The sequence below is a fragment of the Cyprinus carpio genome, chromosome A1 (assembly GCF_018340385.1).
Source record: "Cyprinus carpio isolate SPL01 chromosome A1, ASM1834038v1, whole genome shotgun sequence".
NCBI lineage: Eukaryota > Metazoa > Chordata > Actinopteri > Cypriniformes > Cyprinidae > Cyprinus > Cyprinus carpio.
Window position 1 is genome coordinate 21,819,426 of NC_056572.1, and position 19,854 is coordinate 21,839,279.

Consider the following 19,854-nt stretch of genomic DNA (forward strand, 5'->3'; position numbering starts at 1 on the left):
ACTTTTAAATATGAAACCAGTTTACCAGTAGGCGGCGGCAAGTCGCTATCCAAATGAGTGAGACATTGATTCAACCAATTCGTTCAAACGGCTGATTCATTCAATAAATGAAGCAAGTGACTGTCTTTATGAATGGCTCACTGAATCATTCAGTAACGAAACACTATTGTATGTTGCTCGGAGACACACAACAGTTCTGCTGTGGCTTTTAGAACTATTTTTGTTTGTGAAATGCAGAAAAAACGATCAACAATATGTCCAAAATGTAAATCAGTTAATATTAACTAGCCTTCTTGTTTATTTAACTACTGTTGCATAAAATAAATGTCACATTTTCAATTGTGCTGTCGGGGAAACATCACTCTTGGTCGTGTGATGTTGCTTATTAGGCTACTTATATCATATACTATATAGAATATTTTTTTCTACTGTTTGTTCATGTGTGTTTCTTTGTGTGTACTGTTGCACCTATTCTTTTTGATTCCTCTGCGAGTCAAGACAAGCTGCGCCTATGTGAGCCTCAACTGATTCGACCTTACTGTCAATACATTATCCGTTATCAGTCACTGTTTCCACTGAAAGTAATAAAATTACAACCATTCGGTGCTACCCTAGTTGTCCGGTCGGGCAATTAAAATTCTCTTTCACTTGCCCCTTCACAGGATCCACTGGTCCCTGACTAGTGGACAAGCATTAATGTCCAGCCCTGTAACAAAGTACTTTTTATTTAATTATTTTTGCATTACCAAAGTGCAGGTATCTAAGTCATATACATATGTTTACACTACTGCAGTGCAGGTAACACTGTATCAAAGTTCTTTACATGTTTACATTGTTTACATTTGTACAAATAAATTCAAATTTATCCTTCCACAATTTCTATATCAAATATTATTTTAATTAATATGTGTTTTCTATTGTTGTGAATTGTTATTATTGAAGAGTGTGAGTAGCCAAGGGTAGGCTATAAATGAAGTCACTTTGCTTGTATGAAGGGTGTTATTCTAAAAAGGAGTAGATTCTACTGGAATAAGCTGGGTAATTAATAGCCCCTTTAGCACTAAGATGTTATATAGTTTTATGTTTATAGCAATAGCCTACTTATTTAGAAAATATTTATTTGATCCTAAACCACAAAACCAGTAAGGGTCATTTAAAAAATAAATAAAAATAAAAATAAAAATAAAAATAAAAATAAAATAAATTAAAAATGATATTTATACATCAACTAAAAGCTGAATAAATAAACTTACCAATGATTTATTGTTAATTGACAAAATACGAAATACGTATATAGGCCGAGATACAAAAACCTGAAAATTAGGGAATAAAAAAAAAAAAAAAAAAAAAAAAAAAAAAAAATAATAATAATAAAAAATAATAATAATAAAAAAAAAATCAAAATATTGAAAAAAAATCGCGCTATAAAGAAGTGAAGTTGCCGGATATACAAGCAGCGTTCGTGCATAGAGTCTATGGGCTTTTTTATTCCGTGGTGGAAATGGGTTTCTGTAGACTGGATTATTTACATATTTTAAAAATTTGTTGGTAATCTTCACCAGCTACATTTTCTTTCTTGGTAGAGGTTAGTCCCCCAAAAAGTGGAACTATCGAACGAACAGCTGACACCATCCTGCTGTGCTTCAGCACGGAGCGTAAACACTGAGACACTCGCTGTCATCTTTAAACATGTGGTGGCTTTTGCATTTTATCCTCGGCTTCATCCGACTCTATTTAGACGGCGTCAAAGTTCTTCTATACCAGCTTTTCAACAGATCGTTCACCCTGCCAGGTTAGAGGGTTTTCATGGTGACGGATATGTAGTGTTCTGACGGGTGGTTGTTGTATTGTCAAACAGTTATTCAGTAGTTATGAGCTGTCCGGTGCAGATTGGGACAGTTAACCCGAAAACAAAAATTCTACATTTTTTACTCACAATCATGTTGTTCCGAACCAGTGTGACTTTGTTTCTTTCTTCCGTTCTTTCTTTTTATCTCGATAAAGTCAGTAGTCGAATATTATTTTAACATTACCTTGTACTGTCTAATATTGAGGCAGTTTGTATATGAGTTTGTATATTATGGCTGCTAACTCGGTTGCAATTATGCACAAATCTAAAATAAATACAGTTTAAACATGTTTGCCATTTGTTATCTAAACGTAACAGACTGTAACCTTTGACATATTTACTCCAACGCTAAGGTCTTATTATGAAGACATATTTTATTGAAATTGATGACATAATATGGATCATGAGTTGATGTTCATTTAAATAGTTAGAACTGTAATGACGTTTTAAGAAAACTTTGTTTTAAACATTGTATCATTGGTCTCTGGCTGAAATGCTGGCTTTAAATTATAGTGTACATACTTAAGGAATATTTAATTTATAGCAGAATCTGAGTAATTGTTGCCAGAGAGTGATGACTTTTCAGCATTGACAGACTAATCATATGTTTCTATTTAAGATTGCTCTGTTGCGATTTTAGATGGCTCTGTATTTAAATTAAAAAGACTGTTAAAGGGCAACCATGTCCCAGCGCAAAGCAGAAGGATTAGACTCAAATAAATCCACACAGTGGTCTTTTGTATCAGAAATATTTAAATCTTCTGAAGCCGTACTGGATTAGCTACAAAAAAAAAATAAAATAAAATAAAATAAAAAAAAAAAAAGGATTAAAAAAATTATGATTTTAAGACTTGTTTGCATTAGGGCTGTGCGATTAATCGAAATCGATTTCTAAATCGATTTCTAAATCGCTTTATAGCATGATTTTCCGTGGCCCCGACCTCCCGCAGTATGCCATCCGATCTAATCAGAGCAAGCCTAAATGGAGCGCGAGAACAGAACAGACTGGGCATATGCCTACGTAACTCCAGGATCACACACACTGTCTGTGATGCGTATTTTTTCCGAGCCCATGTTAACGGATCAGAAGGTTCACACTGCACGCGGAAAAAGATGCGAAAGATGTGAACAGAAAAGGTTAGAAATAGAAAGGTGCGAAAATAATTAATATCTAGCACAGGAGCATAGAGAGAGTTGTGAGTTCACAGGCATGCAGTTTGTGTGAGAGGAGACACGTTTTAAGTGCGCACACTCTCTCCGGGCGAGAGCAGCATGTATCTGAGCACGCACGTCTGGTTTTGTGACCGAGCAAAGGAAATCTGCGTGTGAGCGGAGAGATTCGCTTTTAGAGATTTTAATGTGCTTTCGCGTTACAATAATTCGCTCTTGCTGCTGCTTCTGCACCTCATACACATACTGTATACGCACTGCAGCCGGAGTACGTGTGAACCTGTATAGTGTATAACAAATATATTTCAACATCTGAGGCACCACTACAATGAGCTCTATGACCAATGCAAAAAAGGGGAAAAAAATCCCTGGACACAGGATTTATTTAATTTTTTTTTTGCCATGTCTACACATTTTGTAACATCTTTACTTAATGATTATTTTGACTTATGTCTGTTCTAGAGACATGTTACAACTTTTTGATAAAGCTATAATTGGTCTTCTTTGAGAAATATGTTTCAAATTCATACTGAATGCATTTATGACTGTAAAGCATGTCTGTGTGTGTCAAAATCGTGATTAAAATCGAAATCGCAAGATTGAACAAAGAAATCGCGATAGTTTTTTTTTTTTTTGTCCATATCGCACAGCCCTAGTTTGCATTATTGGACTATGTTTTTGTGATCACAGTAAAATGTAAGCTTTGCAATTAACACAATTACCTTAATTTTACCTTGATAACTGACCATTTTACCATGGAAATGGCAACAAAAAGTAACATTGCTTATCAGTGATGATTGTCATAATTCCTCTGCTTAAAACATCAATAGTGCACAAGAGGACTTGTTTTTTTTTTCTTTGTTAATAATACTAAATACTCATAAAGCAAAAGAGTGAAGGAATGGCATCATTAGTAGACTTATCATAGAAGCAGGTCATGCTGTTCTCAGTACATCAATAAGGGATGCAGTTCCTACACATCCCTAAGACGACGGCACATCCAAGAACACTCACAGAGGGATGACAGTATATGTCCCAAACAAAGACAGTCTGTGTCTTTATAAAACATTTTTTTTAAAGATATTGCACAATAAAAAATAAATCATAATTTTCTTGCTTCCTGTCTTATCCAGATTTGCCCAAGCAGAATGGAAAGGTTGCCATAGTTACAGGGGGAGCCAGAGGAATAGGATATGAGATTTCCAGACATCTGGTCAGCCTGGATATGCATGTGGTCATTGGTATAGTATCATCTCTTACCTGATTTCAGGTCATTGAACCAAAACCATTCCACGGCTGTCTTGACTCCAGTTTACAGATCAGTTCTTGTAGTTATGCAGCCTCTTAATTGGTTTTATGCTACTTGTGACTGACTTTTAATATTTTCAATACCATATACAGTCAGTTAATAGTATGACTGGTGCTAACGGAGCACCAACCCAATGTTTCCTCTTATTTTTTCCCCCTCTTTGTCAGGCCGCATTATCAATAAGAACTCTTTCCTGAACTATAGCATCACATAAAAGTCAATACGAATGGCTTATGCATAGTGTTGGGAATTATTTGTGTGTTTTTGATACCGGTGCCAAATCGATAGTTTAAAAACGTAAAACTTACTTATAAAAAAAAGAGCCACAAAACGACGGTGGATGAATAAATTTAACAACTTATTAAAAGTTTAAAGTATACAGAAATATGTAAATACAAGTAAATGTAAAACACAACAAATTTACATAAGTTCACAATAAAACGTAAGCCAACTAAATAACACTTAATTACTTTTACAGTACTAATAACAGCAAAGTAGTCTGTATTCTTGGCAGGGATGCAACAATACAATTAGCCCATGGTTTTCGGTTCGGTTCAGTTCTGGTGGCTTGGTACATTAAAGTGTTTTTTTTTTTTTGCAATTTGCAATTCAAAATGTGATTTCTAAAACAAATGAACAAAAAAAAAAAAAATACAAATCCTGTACACATTTCTTTTGAGAGAAGAGTTATTTTTCCTATTTTCACCAAAATAGAATGGATTGGCCATTATTGAGTGCTATGGACACATGTAATGTCCGTTTCATTCATACTGGAAACTGGAGGGTGCCCTCGCGCAGAAACTCCACATATGCCTCACAGAAGTAGCAGAACTCATGACGCTTCAGGAAATCCCTAATATGGACAAAGGCATCCAGCTGTCGCTGAATAAAAAGAAGATGGAAATGTTTTGAATGATATAACATGAAGACAACACACACTCAACTGCGACAATGTATAGTTCATCTGTGTCCTTCAAGCAATCTCTGGTATTTTCATAATAATTTTGTATATTTATAATCCATTTCTAATCGGCTTTTATACAGTATAGAATATATTCTCATATTGCCTCATTCCGTGATAAGAAAAGCCACATCAGATCACAAAAGGAAGCATTTGACTGATGTTGTGGAGTAAAAACATGTTATAATGTTCTCTTTTGTTGGACAGCAGGTTTAGAAACACTTCTCAATACAAGTCATTACAAGGGTTAAGTCAGAGCAAGTGTAATTGCTGCATTCATGCGCTCATCTAGTGGTCTCATTTCCCGAGTTGTGCTTTTAAGTCAGAATGTGAAAACAACATGGGCACTAACGTTACTACAAAGATGTGTTGGATTTGAGTTCTCAGTCAGGAAATAATTTTTCCGATTACTCTGACACCACATGAATGCAGTCCCTGATAGCACACGTACATCACAGAGACGTCTATTTACGTCTGCATTTACATCTGCAAGACATATTTTTTTGGGGGTGTTTGCTTATCAGTAATACGTCTATAGAACGTTTCCTATCAGATGTCAAATAGACGTTTAGAAAATGTCTTTAAGATGTTTATGATTTAGAATGGATGAAAAACTGACATCATAGAAAAGTCTATCACATGTTTATACACAGCAGATGCTTTCCAGATCTTAAGCGATCTTACGTATGCTATCTGGGGAATATTTTGACTAGCAATCACATGTGGTGAGCCTTTATACTTCTGTTTCGGAGCACCAGAGAGAAAGTATTTAAATCGACAGCTCAGGCATTTAAGTTGCACTGAAACAAGGCACCGAAAAATGCATTCTGATTCGGTCCAGTACATACTGGTCTTAAAGGTACCAGTGCCATATTGTTGGGTTCGGTACTGAGCTTAAGGCCCTGATATACTTCAAACGAAATAGAAAAACAAACTGATATGACGTCATTTAGAACAAAATCAGGCCAACACTAATAAAATAAAGTAACAAACTGACTCCAATATTTTTTTACACATCATGCTAAAGTTTAAAGAACTGTGAGCCATTCAGACTTCCCATAAAGGACTGATTATGGAAATGGAAAGGTTCTTTTGTATTGCAAACATGATACTTGACTCTGAACTGCTGCTAATCATTATTCTTTTGTCTATAATACTCTGACCATTGGGGCCCATCTCACACCTAGACTGCCTATACTTCTTCATTTCATCGTTGTTGTGTTTAGGGGATACGCGCGAGCGTCGCAACATGTTTACATTATTCTACAACCTGCCTCCAGGAGCGCAGGGGTGTTGTAAAGTTCAGAAACAGTATACCGTCGTTCAGCCTTTTCGAACTTCTTTTTGCCCCCAAACCAAGAACGAAAACAAACTTTGTTTGAAGTATATCGGGGCCTTTAGGGTACTGTATATGTAGGAACGGACTGTAACTTTAGCAGTTGTTTTTAAATGTACCTTTGTCATTGGGGAAGAAGCCTCAAACTTGTACATAATCTACTCCTAAATGGTGAATATTAGTACCTTACATACTTATATGGACCTTAAAGTGGTAATATGCTACCTTGTAAATTTAAGGAAGTACGGTGTACCATCTAACAAAGGTGTATCTTTTTCCTTGAAATAACTTTTGATTAAAAGTGCATTGAGTGATTCCTTAGCTAGCTTTAACATACTGTTCTATTTATATTTTCTATTGAAGTGGTTCAGCATGATTGTCTCTGAGTTTTATGTAAATGACACTCATACTACTGAGTTTTAGAGAGTGTCTGCACAATAATTAATAACTTTCCAAAAAAAAAAACCACACAAAAAAAAAAAAAAAACAAAGGCAAATTTGTCATTTCTACTCAGGATTTTTTCTATCATCATGACTTTCCACCTTGTGTTTGCCTTACCAATGTTTGCTGGTAAAGCATGGTAATAAGTGTGTTCCACTGTCTAATTTTTTGCGCTTCACATCACCAAACAATACTAGTGTATCTACAGAGACAGCGGTCAGTGAAAGTGAGGATTGTTTCTGATGTTAGGTGAAACACAACATTTAAAATAATGTCAACATGATGAAATAGAAAAAGAAAATTAAACTCATTCAGATGAGTCTTCACTAAAACCCAATTTATTTCTTAATGTGTAAAACTTTTTAAAATTAGTACCAAACTACTGAATGCACCTTTATTTTTACCATGAGCAAAATAAAGGTGAATCCACTTAGAATGCAGATTATTGCTGATTTGCTAGAATACAGTCTACATTTGTCATTTTATAACATTGATTTATATGATGAGGACGTTATATTAATTAGTATGTTTTATACCGTCGTCTTCTGTCTTTTCTTTCTCCTCTTCAGCTGGGAATGATGAACAGAAAGGTCTGGCCACAGTGAAGAAGATTCAAGAAGAGTTGAATCAGGGAAAAGGTAAAATTCTTTCAAAGTTAAATGTCTTTGAAGGGTCTGGGGGGGTTTAAGTGGTCTGTTGTGAAAGAAAGGCTCTGTAAGCTGAGTTCCCATGCATCATGATGTACCCTACTCCATCGCTGATCCTGAACTTTACAGTCACATTGAGGTGATGATTTACTCCACAATGACTGGATACTGCTTAATTTGCAGCTGAACAGGATCATTTTTCTTGCCATGTTTGGATTGGTTTGTTTACTGGTAGAATGTGTGAGAGCAAGCAGAAGAATACCAAGAGAGAGATGTTTGATGATTGTGTTCGCTGAAGAACCATAACCTCATTGTAATGCAGATGGGATACTGAGAGCTGCAGTTCGGATGAAGGCGCGCTCGCCTCCCTGCGGTATCCACCCCTCCCCCTTGTGGTTTTTCAACTGCTAGGCGAGAACAGTCCCGTTGGTTTTCACTTAGCTTTCATCATAGGGCTATTGAAGTTGAGAAATAATGCACTGGAGGGAAACTGTCTTTCTATCCTCATCTAGTGTCAGTTTGTCTAAAACCGTAACCTTAAATACCAGTTTTGAAATTGGTCTTGGTTCAGAGGGAAAACAATAATGCAAAGATGTCAGATGTGTTAACAAGAGTTGAGTCTTTCAAAATAAGTAAAGGCTTGGCTGGAGGTCTGTTTGCGTGCGTGTACGTGTGTGAGCCTTAACGCTCAGCATGACCTGTCACTGTACTTCTCTGAGCTGGTCTAACAATGACACACGATCGCTCTTTATATGGCTACAATCACCTAATGAGGGTTAGACATCACATTCAGTTAAACGGAGGAGGTATTTTAGGAAAACAAGATGGACTGAGCTGACAGAGATAAGACATGTAATTATAATGAGCTCAGACTGCTGTATAGGAATGTTGAAGTCAAGCAGCCGTCTTATTTAAGATGTTTACTGCTGTTCAGTTGGACAGTCTTAATTTTGCCGGGGCTGGTTATTAAAAATGAATGCTGTGATGCTGATTTAAAAGCAATTAGTGTGGTCAAAGAAGTCACATTTGAAAAACTTTTTTTTTTTTAATGTTTGGCTATTTCATATAATCACTTAGTTCGCTTTTGAATGACAGTAAATTGCACATCCAAGGTTGCCAGAGGCATGTTGCTTCAATATAAGCATCTTTATAACATGTGCTGATGTCCATTACGAAGTTAGCTAAATGAAACTTAATTCTACTCAAATGATGTGAATTAAATTTACTTAGGGCTGCACATTTAAATAAAGATTGCGATTACTTTTACCGCAATTCAGTTATCGAATCATTAAAAGTGTTGAATGGTGTTTAAATTTGACACTAACCTGTCCTGTGTTTCACTAACCTGCAGCATTAGTTTCTACTATCATTGTATTGCTCACTACACATGCATAATTTATTAATAATCTGAATTATAGTTTTGTTTTTCATGCTGCTATGAGCTGCTACAGGCACTGTTACATAAATAAATGTATTTAGAAACACAGTTATTGCATAACAGCCTGCATAACGAATACGATATGGCCATTTTAATGTCAGTTATTTTCCCAAAAAATAATAATCACTATCACTATTACAACACAAAAAAACAATATACTGTTAAAAAGTTGTTTTTTAAGAAATTAATATTTTATATCCAGCAAGGATGCAATAAAATGGCCAAAAGTGACCATTTTCTTTTTCAAAAGAAATAAAATAATAATACAAAAAAACAAATGAAATAAAAGCAGCATTGTTTTCATCTTAAAAAAAAAAAGAAGCATTGTGATATTGAAGACTGGGACAGTTGGCTGCCTTCACAATAATATTAAGCGGCAACCCAACTTTTGAATGTTTTCACCAGTGGATAGGGCCAATGCAATAATAAAAAAATAAAACCATCTCGAGATTATAAGATTAAGAAATGAGAAAAAAAAGTCGAAATACAACCTTGAGAATAAACTCAATAAAATGAGCAAATTTCGAGGGAAAAAAGTCAAAATCATCGTGAGAATAAACTGGAGACTGGACAGTCGTTGTGTTTCGAGAAGAAAACTCGTGTAAATTTCGAGAAAAATAGTCGACAATAATCTGTGAGAATAAATCAAATAATTTTGAGTGTCGTTGTGTTTCTAAAAAAGTGAAATGACTTTTTCTTCGATCAGCCCATTGTATAAGCTTACTGATAGAGGGACATGGTATTAAACCTGTAGTGAAATATGTTGGCAGGAACAAAGAGAATTTGCAAGCGGCTAGGTCAACTATTTGCTGTAGGCCTACTGCTTTTGTCCAACAGGAAATGACCACCAGAGAAAAAAAAACAAATGCACTCTGGCAACTTGGACAGCTATGATAAAATAGCCGTACGGCATTGCCATTAATGGCGTGTAATGTAATGAGTTTATTCTCAGATTGTTTTTCGATTTTTTGCTCTTAACGATTGAAACACAACGTACCCGAATTTAAAGTGCTCAAAGATTGTAATTTCGACTTTTTTTCTCGAAATTTAAACGAGTTTAATCTCGACCACCCAAAAATGGCACTGGTATTTCGACCAAATTTAATGAGTTTAATCTCGCAATCACACTTTAATGGAGATGGTTTTATTTTTTTATTATTGCTGAATCCCTTCCGTTACTCTGGCGGGGAAAAAATGCTTACATGAGATAGTTGTCCGTCTTAGACAGAAGTGAGAGCTGACTGGCCACAAGCTCATCAAAAGGGGTCACTGATTCACTCTGTGGCTCCAGAGCACCCTCTAGACAGATAGAGCTGAGTGACACAGGGGCAGTCCACACACTCGATCTGCTCTCTTACTCTCTTGCCCTGACAACACAAGGCAGACGTGCAGAGCTGAGCCATGGCAGGCGGCAATACACCCTGTCAACGCGTTATGGATTCAGTCACTCTGGATGGGCGGACAGTTATGTTCCCAAGGCTGTTTTCCGCCCATCCTCTGCTTGTCTTGTTTCTCCGCGCAGCTGCCGCGGCTCCGGATCTGTGGTGTGATTTGTGAGTGACGAGGCCTTTGTAGCAGTTTTCAGAAAGTGTCTGTGTCAGGTGTTAGATGTGGTCATGGAGCCTGCCATAATGACATGCACTTCCCAACGGATTGTGCTCGCTTTTTGGGCTGATATTGTCTATAAACTTTGCACTATGCAAATCATTCCCTTTTGTTTTTTCCAGTGTTTGAAATACGTCAAGGAATGTGGTTCTTTTTATGAAATGCAGGTTTTCGCCAGACATAACAGGGCCCAGAGTTCCACTTTTTGATTCATCTCTCTGTAATAACTTGTTCCAGAATTCTTGAAGATCATCCAAGTGCTTCTTAGCAAACATGAGGCGAACATTCTTGGTGAGGAAATGTTTCTGCCTTGCTGCTCTGCCATGGATCTATTTTTGACCAGTGCCTTTCTGATGTTAGCTAAATAATGTTAGGCGATAATTGGATGTTGTTCTGTTGTTTTTTGTGACTTCCTGGATTGGCAACTATTTCAAATATTCTCCATTTGGATGACATTGCTCTGATTGCGGTTTGTTGAATTTTGATTCCACCCAGTGACTCAGGTCTTTTGAATCCATTCAATAAAATGTGTCTTTCAGAACTTTGAATATTGTCACTTGATTCTATTCTGTCCTTGTTGTCAATGTCTCGCATGCCAAATTGAGCAATCAGTATATGCCCCTTCGTGCATTTGTCCAGCAGATTCTTGTTGAATGAGATGCCTGATTCTTCTGTTTTTGTTCATGAACGTAAAATCTCATTCAGACTTAAAGTAGCAACTACTTTATTGAATGTGCACACTCCTTCATTGTATCAAATCTGTAGGCCTACTTTTCACTAAAAACAGTACTAGAATAGCATTTATTTCAAATAGAAATCTTTTGAACATTATACATGTAAATTAATTTACTGTTTCTTTTGATCAATTATTGTGACTTTGCTGAATAAAAGATCTAATTTCTTTGAAAAACAGTATGTTATAAAACTTTGGAACGGTATTATATGTAAACATTTGAAAATGTAAAAGTATTTCAGTCTGGTTCTCATGAGATTACCAAAAAATATAGAAATTATAAAATAAGATATAAATTTTATTAAATAGAAATGATAAAAATTTAATAAAATTATAGAAATAAAATTTTAATTATATGTAATATATGTGTGAAAATTGGAACAAATATGAAATTAAAATGGAAAATTATAAAAGTATCTGAATGATGCTGAAATAACTATTTATGACTCTTAATACTGGTCTTATTGCGTACTCAAACTGAATTGTTCTTTGTACACTACCTATTAACCTCAATGTAATTATCAGTAGGTCATGGTGAGAGTTTATTGTGCTACCTGTTGACAGCCAGCTGGCAGCTGATTTGAACAGCAGACGTCTGCACAGTCGGAACCTGCACAGAACCGTCTGCATCCTCACCAGTGGAGTCAGTGTTTGGGAAAATGTCTGCTCATTGAGGGCTCGTTGCAGTGGTGACAGCACCCTACTGCCTGATGTAATTAGAAAGACGGCCCAACATATGCCCAAACACACACACTGTGTGTCAAAGTTTCACAACAGTTGTTTACAACATGTAGAAAAAAAAAAAAAAAAAAAAAAAACAGACAGCAACGCATAAGCATCAAACAGGAGGCTCATACTTCTGTGAGGTGTCAAATACAGAACACTTGATAGTGTCTGTGCGTGTCACTGTGTGTTATCATCTGTTTTGCATTTTTATGATATACCAGTCATAGATTTCTATCTTCTGTGGCATCATTATAATAGCAATGACACTGCAATTATGACATCAGCGGAAGAAACCTGTTCCTTTCTGACCAGCCGAGGATAATTGTAATTCAATGACAGCCAATCAGATTGCAGCATTTCAGCAGCTTGCCAAAGAGCGGAAATGATGTCACAGCCAATCAGATTTTTCATGCATTTTTATGCCTTTTTTTTTTTTAAATTGGCACCTCGGTTTTAAAGAGCTTTGTGCATTTTATAAAACAAAATAATAAAATATAACAACACATTACAGCTGCAAAGTATTTTAAATGTGTATCTTGTATTACTGGATTACAAGACAAAGTATTATGAATAAATTATTAATATTAAAATAAATACAGTAAAATAATATTAGCAAAATATTACACGGTTATATTAAAAACATGAATGGTTATAAATGTTAAATATTAAGTGGCTTTTGAAATGTAAATAAGAGGCATTTAAATTTAACTCAAACTGAGTAATATTCAAGTACTGAATGAAAATTGAGTGATGGAATAATTTAAGTCAGAGTTAAGATAAATGGTCAATTAAGTGTTTCCAAAACCATAGAAACGGTCAAATAATAGTCATACGAAGTGGAAAACAACATTCATGAAACAATTTGTAATTTTCAGTTGTATTTTTATTAAATGCTTTAAGCACTTTTTAAGATTAGTAAATATTGATCCAAAATAATTAAGTAGAAAGAAAAATAGAATTCTGACAATATATAGACATTAAAATCTCACACTGAAAAATAATAATAATCAAAAAAACTGAAAAAAAAATAATATATCCAAAATATATATATATATATATATATATATATATATATATATATATATATACACTATATACATGAGTTAAATATTACTAAGGGGCAAAAGAATATAATTTATTTCTTTATTTCTGTCTTTCCATCTCGTAAAATGCAGACTCTTTAAACTCTTTCCAGGTCATCTATTTCTGCATGCCCTGAGGTTGGTAAATGGAAAACACTTCAGCAGGGCAATGAACATATTTCCCTGCTATGCCAGGAAAGCCTGTGTGTATGTGAGGACCCTGCTTCAGGTCCATTTTACAAAATCTGCCCAAGTGACCAATGTGTTCAGTTTCAGGCCTTTTGCATTTTTGCTGTCCTCTCTCCTCCACACGTTTCTTTGTGTCCTCAAGTTCACTCTTAAAGAACACCATTTCCATAAATTCTATGTTAGTCTTTAATCACTGTAAGCATTAAAAAACATTTGTGGAACAGTAGAAGTACCTGACAGGGGCTTGCTGATTAAAAAAAAAAAAAAAGTGGATAGAGGAACCATCTTTGGCTGTCCACAAGCAAGACAAGTCTTTTGTTTGTTTCTTTTTCTCCTGCTCAGGTTGCTGCTGCTGCTGCCGCTCCATAATACAATTCTCTCAATAGTCTCATACCTGCTTTAAAGACGTTTCTCTGGAGTTGTTTAATGATGAACTGGTGTTCAGCAGTTTGGCCACTTTGCCTGACATACTGTGAAATGTGCAGTTTTGTGTATGAATGGAGCATGTTGTTTGGATCAGTAGAGACATTTCGTGGACCATTGCTGCATACTCCTGAGTGTGTTCTTCTTCCCATGGTGTTTATTAAGCAAGTTGTCAATGGGCTCTGTATTTGGGGTCCAGTACAAACACCCTGCCACCAGTCTTTATAGGTCCGGTATGGGTCGCAGGTGAGGTCAGCAGAGGTGGCATATACAGGTCCTTCTCAAAAAATTAGCATATTGTGAAAAAGTTCATTATTTTCCATAATGTAATGATAAAAATTAAACTTTCATATATTTTAGATTCATTGCACACCAACTGAAATATTTCAGGTCTTTTATTGTTTTAATACTGATGATTTGGCATACAGCTCATGAAAACCCAAAATTCCTATCTCAAAAAATTAGCATATTTCATCCAACCAATAAAAGAAAAGTGTTTTTAAATACAAAAAAAGTCAACCTTCAAATAATTATGTTCAGTTATGCACTCAATACTTGGTCGGGAATCCTTTTGCAGAAATGACTGCTTCAATGCGGCGTGGCATGGAGGCAATCAGCCTGTGGCACTGCTGAGGTGTTATGGAGGCCCAGGATGCTTCGATAGCGGCCTTAAGCTCATCCAGAGTGTTGGGTCTTGCGTCTCTCAACTTTCTCTTCACAATATCCCACAGATTCTCTATGGGGTTCAGGTCAGGAGAGTTGGCAGGCCAATTGAGCACAGTAATACCATGGTCAGTAAACCATTTACCAGTGGTTTTGGCACTGTGAGCAGGTGCCAGGTCGTGCTGAAAAACGAAATCTTCATCTCCATAAAGCTTTTCAGCAGATGGAACCATGAAGTGCTCCAAAATCTCCTGATAGCTAGCTGCATTGACCCTGCCCTTGATTAAAACACAGTGGACCAACACCAGCAGCTGACATGGCACCCCAGACCATCACTGACTGTGGGTACTTGACACTGGACTTCAGGCATTTTGGCATTTCCTTCTCCCCAGTCTTCCTCCAGACTCTGGCACCTTGATTTCCGAATGACATGCAAAATTTGCTTTCATCCGAAAAAAGTACTTTGGACCACTGAGCAACAGTCCAGTGCTGCTTCTCTGTAGCCCAGGTCAGGCGCTTCTGCCGCTGTTTCTGGTTCAAAAGCACACGCCTGTGCACGGTGGCTCTGGATGTTTCTACTCCAGACTCAGTCCACTGCTTCCGCAGGTCCCCCAAGGTCTGGAATCGGTCCTTCTCCACAATCTTCCTCAGGGTCCGGTCACCTCTTCTCGTTGTGCAGCGTTTTTTTTGCCACACTTTTTCCTTCCCACAGACTTCCCACTGAGGTGCCTTGATACAGCACTCTGGGAAAAGCCTATTCGTTCAGAAATTTCTTTATGTGTCTTACCCTCTCGCTTGAGGGTGTCAATGATGGCCTTCTGGGTTAACCTCTTACCCATGATTGCGGTTTTGAGTAATGAACCAGGCTGGGAGTTTTTAAAAGCCTCAGGAATCTTTTGCAGGTGTTTAGAGTTAATTAGTTGATTCAGATGATTAGGTTAATAGCTCGTTTAGAGAACCTTTTCATGATATGCTAATTTTTTGAGATAGGAATTTTGGGTTTTCATGAGCTGTATGCCAAAATCATCAGTATTAAAAACAATAAAAACCTGAAATATTTCAGTTGGTGTGCAATGAATCTAAAATATATGAAAGTTTAATTTTTATCCTTACATTATGGAAAATAATGAACTTTTTCACAATATGCTAATTTTTTGAGAAGGACCTGTATGTAGTTCCTATACAGAGGGAAAAAATAATAAATTTCTGCATTCTGAAAATTCTGATTAAGGCTCCACATGGGAACCATGATATGAGGACAGCGAAGGCACAGCCAGTGTACCAGTGGTGTCTGGAACAAGTTGAATATTTAGTTTAATGTGTACGGAAACAGAGTTTCTGCAGGTTTTATGAAGGTAAAGTTAAGACCAAGTCAAATTTGAGAAACAAATGAGAAAAAAAAACCACAAATATGTTCTGTAAATGTAAATGTCTGGAGAGAAACACAAGTTATATTCACTTTTGAAAATACAAGTTCCAACAGATATTCATAATGTTTTATTTGTTTTATAAAAACGCACTTAAACCCTCTGCTCCCAGACACTAGAATGTGGAAATACAGTATATTTTAAAGTACGTTCAGATCATGCTGCAAAAAAGTGATCTTCTTCCTCTGTATTTTTGTCTTGTTTTCTAGTGCAAATGCCTAAAGATTCTTAAATAAAGGTAAATTTACTGGAGATACAAAATGACATGAAATATGAAGTCTTGTTTGAAGTGATTTTGTGATTAAAACAATAACTAATATCTGCCATTTGGCCCCAAGTCTCACCTTAATTAACTAATTAATAAAAAGGAAGTTTTGATAAATCATTGACAAATATTTATTATTGTTTTAAGTATAAACTCAAAACATGTAAATTGTAAATTAATAATGTAAATTATTACATTTTTCAAGAATTCATTTTACATTTGCATCATAAATAAACATATCTTGAGTGAAAGATGTTTGATATTTGTATTGGAAAACAAGACAAAACAGAGGAAGAGATTCATTCACTTTTTGCGATGCATCCAACATTTAATGCCATCATTTTATGAATTTAAGACTTTGTGCTCTGATTTCAAACTTTCTTGATGTTACTATTGTAAGACTGTAGTAATCATGCTGTTCTTGGCGAATTCATTTACAATTTCATGGCTGTACTGCAAATATAATGCCCAATACAGTAACAACAATGGTACATTTATTGTTGTGACTGTTGTGAACTAAAATACCATGGCTAAATTATGGTAACTATAGTAAAACCATGGTCAGAAAACATTTTTTACTTCATTCATAATTCAACTTGTAATCAACAGATGACATGTTAAGTTACGCCCATTCATAATTTAGCTTGTAATCAACAGATGACGTTAAAAACAACAAACAAAAAATAAAAACATAAATAACATCAATCATAATTCATCAAACAGCTTGCAAACAAATCAACCTACGATTAATTATAGTAAATAAAACCTGACAGGGTAAAGTTTGGAAACGAACAAAGTTTACTAATGTGATTTCAGCATTAATGGTAATAAAACGTAAACTGTATACCTTTGATAGATGTGTTGGGAATGTGTTGAATTTAACAGCCGAGGCAGATCGCCGCTGTGTGTTCTTCTTTTTCTTCTTTTTTGTTTATTACTGTGTTTTCATTCTCAGAGTCAGGATAAAAATGGCGAATTCAAATTTCCCGGGTTGTCGAAACATGGAAGAGCGCCACGAGGGCGTTAGTGGCCAAAAGAATATTGCATCTGTAGTGGTTTAGCACTACCATTGAGAATGAATGGGAAACGGTTTAGGGCCGTTTAGCTAAAGAATCCCTGGCCGCTTCCTTTATCTCAGTCCTTTATTGATCTACTCCATCTCTTCCTGACTTGATACAGAGAGATAAATCTTATCATCCCTTCTAAGATTTACTGTCCAATCTCAATCTTCGTCTACATTTTCATACACCTGTTGGAGACCGACCCGGCTGACAAAACCCTGTGTCTCAGCCAGAGCTGTCACTTACCCAGGAGTCATTCTCCATCAGTCATCCTCTCTCAGGAGTGTGTGTCTGATTTACTGGCAACCTTTGAAGATGGAGGAGGGAGGAAATGTCTTTGTTGGTACTTGAAAATGGCAGTATGCCAATCACTGTGTCCTCCAGCTGGCACTGTACCTCTGATGCCAAGATTACCTCATTACCACACCCTTTGGCACATCCCAACTAAACATTATGAGAGAAAGAGCAAATAAGAATGAGACGGGAATATTCTGTGGTGGGCCATATCCCCAAATTAACTCACCTCTTATAAAAAAGACCTGTTGTTCCGGTGCCATCAGGAAAAAGCATTGATGCCTTCTGCATGGGCTCTTGTGCTCATTACTGCAGCTCGGATTCTTAATCAGAACGGAACATCTGCAGGCATCCCTGTCCAGCAGCGCTCTGAGACACACGCCAGCGATCAGTCATGCCAGAACAGCCACCAGCTGAAGGGCTTTGAGGAAGTCTGGATGAAAAACAGAGCGGAAATACGTATACAAAACTTGCAATCATAGAGTTTCTGTAGGCTGTGATTTAAAAAAAAAAAAATGCATGATTGTTGGTTGTGGTCTCTCATGCACAATCGAAAAAAGGGTGTATTTACGTGTAGCCCTCTTTACAACAACCAAACTAAGACTCCTTTAAGTGGATATGGACCAAAAAGTGAACCATGTTCAGATCTCCCAGACCACCGTAAGCTGTGCCAGGGTCCATCAGTCACTTAGCCTACTTGTAATGTAGCAGTAATTAACATCTTTAATATTGTATTGAATACTTGAGTACAATTAGGGCTGTTAACTTATGCTTTGCATGTTTCAGCATCAAATTTTTAACAACTTTTTTAACAATAATATTGCACAGTATTACAGTATTATTTATTGTATTGTATAAGTCTTTGGTGAGCATAAGACACTTTTTTTGAAAAAACATTAAGAAATTTCACCCCAATTGCAACCCGAAAACTTTTGAAAGTTAGTGTATGTATTTTTTACAAGGCAAATTTCAAATGCAGTAATTTTAGATTAATTGTTAACTTTTTTTTGTTGTTGTTGTTGTTTTTTTTTAATATATTATTAATTGTGATTTATTTTTGTTTACTTAAAGGAATAGTTTACAAAAAAAAAAAAAAAACATCTTTTACTAACCATAATGTCATTCCAAACTTGTAGGGCTGGGCGACATTGCAAAAAAATAAAAAAGTCAATTTAAAAAAATGTAACTACAGCATGATTAAACTTTTTCTTTATTAACTCTAATTAAAAAAATAATAATAATTCTATTCAAATTCAAAATGACTGAAGGTATAACACCAGTAGACTATTATTAACTATAAATGTTCTGTAAAAACGATGAACAGCAGCTTTCAAGCCGATGTCACCATGAGGCAAACATGAAATTTCAGACATACAGTAGTAGTTCTTTACAGGTTTTCATTCGATTGCACTGCTTTTCCATTGTTTTTTTCCATATAAACATGGACACGTTTGACTGTTGCACTCGCGTCTCTTGCAGCGTCTCAAGCATGAAACAGCATTCTAAAAACATGGTGCTCAAGTTAAAAGAAGTTCGCCCCCATCGTCCTGCATTTTTTCCTATTCCACTGCCTGCATCGCATCTTTGTCAACACAAAAGCGCATTCTGTGTGAACACCACCTAATGATATATTATTTACGTTTGGTACTATTTCTATTCAAAATCGTGATTCCTCAATTTATAAAAAATAAATAAATAAATTGTGTCAAAACATTAAATTCGAATTAATCGATAAAATCGTAAAAATCGCCCAACCCTACAAATTGTATAATGAAGTAAATGATGGTGGATTTTTCATTTTTTGGGTGAACTATACCTTTAATGTACTTTTAACCAGCATTAAAGTTGTTCTGGTTAAACCTTCACGCAAATATGAAAATGCAGTGAACAATGTATGCACGCTGGGTAATGCACATGCACATACTTCACACGTCAATTTATGTCAACCGTTCGTAGACCTCTGAAACTAACCAAGTGTAAAAACACCCTAAGAAGTACATACTTAGTAGATCCTTGTTGACATTATTTTAGTGGAAAAGGCCAGAAGCCTGAAAGAAAATATAAAATATACACGGGACTTCTACGTAAGCTTTAGTCATCTCTTTTGCCTCACACCATAAACTTCCTCTTTTATATGCACAACATAGAGAGAAACCTAAGGGAGGGCACAATACATCATTAGGGTTCTGCCCCATGAGCATGTCCTGATATATCACACACACAGACTCATACAC

At 35.9% G+C, this 19,854-nt stretch overlaps 1 protein-coding gene across 6 annotated transcripts in view; it reads left to right on the forward strand.

Annotated features, from left to right (window-relative positions):
- Positions 1-19,854, forward strand: part of LOC109094305 (charged multivesicular body protein 2Bb) — a 338,419-nt gene that overhangs the window by 292,081 nt on the left and 26,484 nt on the right. For 3 of the 6 annotated variants that reach the window (XM_042757432.1, XM_042757437.1, XM_042757442.1), the window contains 2 exons: positions 4,153-4,260; positions 7,637-7,705. In XM_042757432.1, coding sequence (XP_042613366.1) covers positions 4,153-4,260; positions 7,637-7,705 — 177 coding nt within the window. Of the gene's footprint in view, positions 1-1,597; positions 1,793-4,152; positions 4,261-7,636; positions 7,706-19,854 lie in introns of those variants that run through there. The other 3 variants (XM_042757435.1, XM_042757430.1, XM_042757436.1) reach the window with 3 other exon arrangements.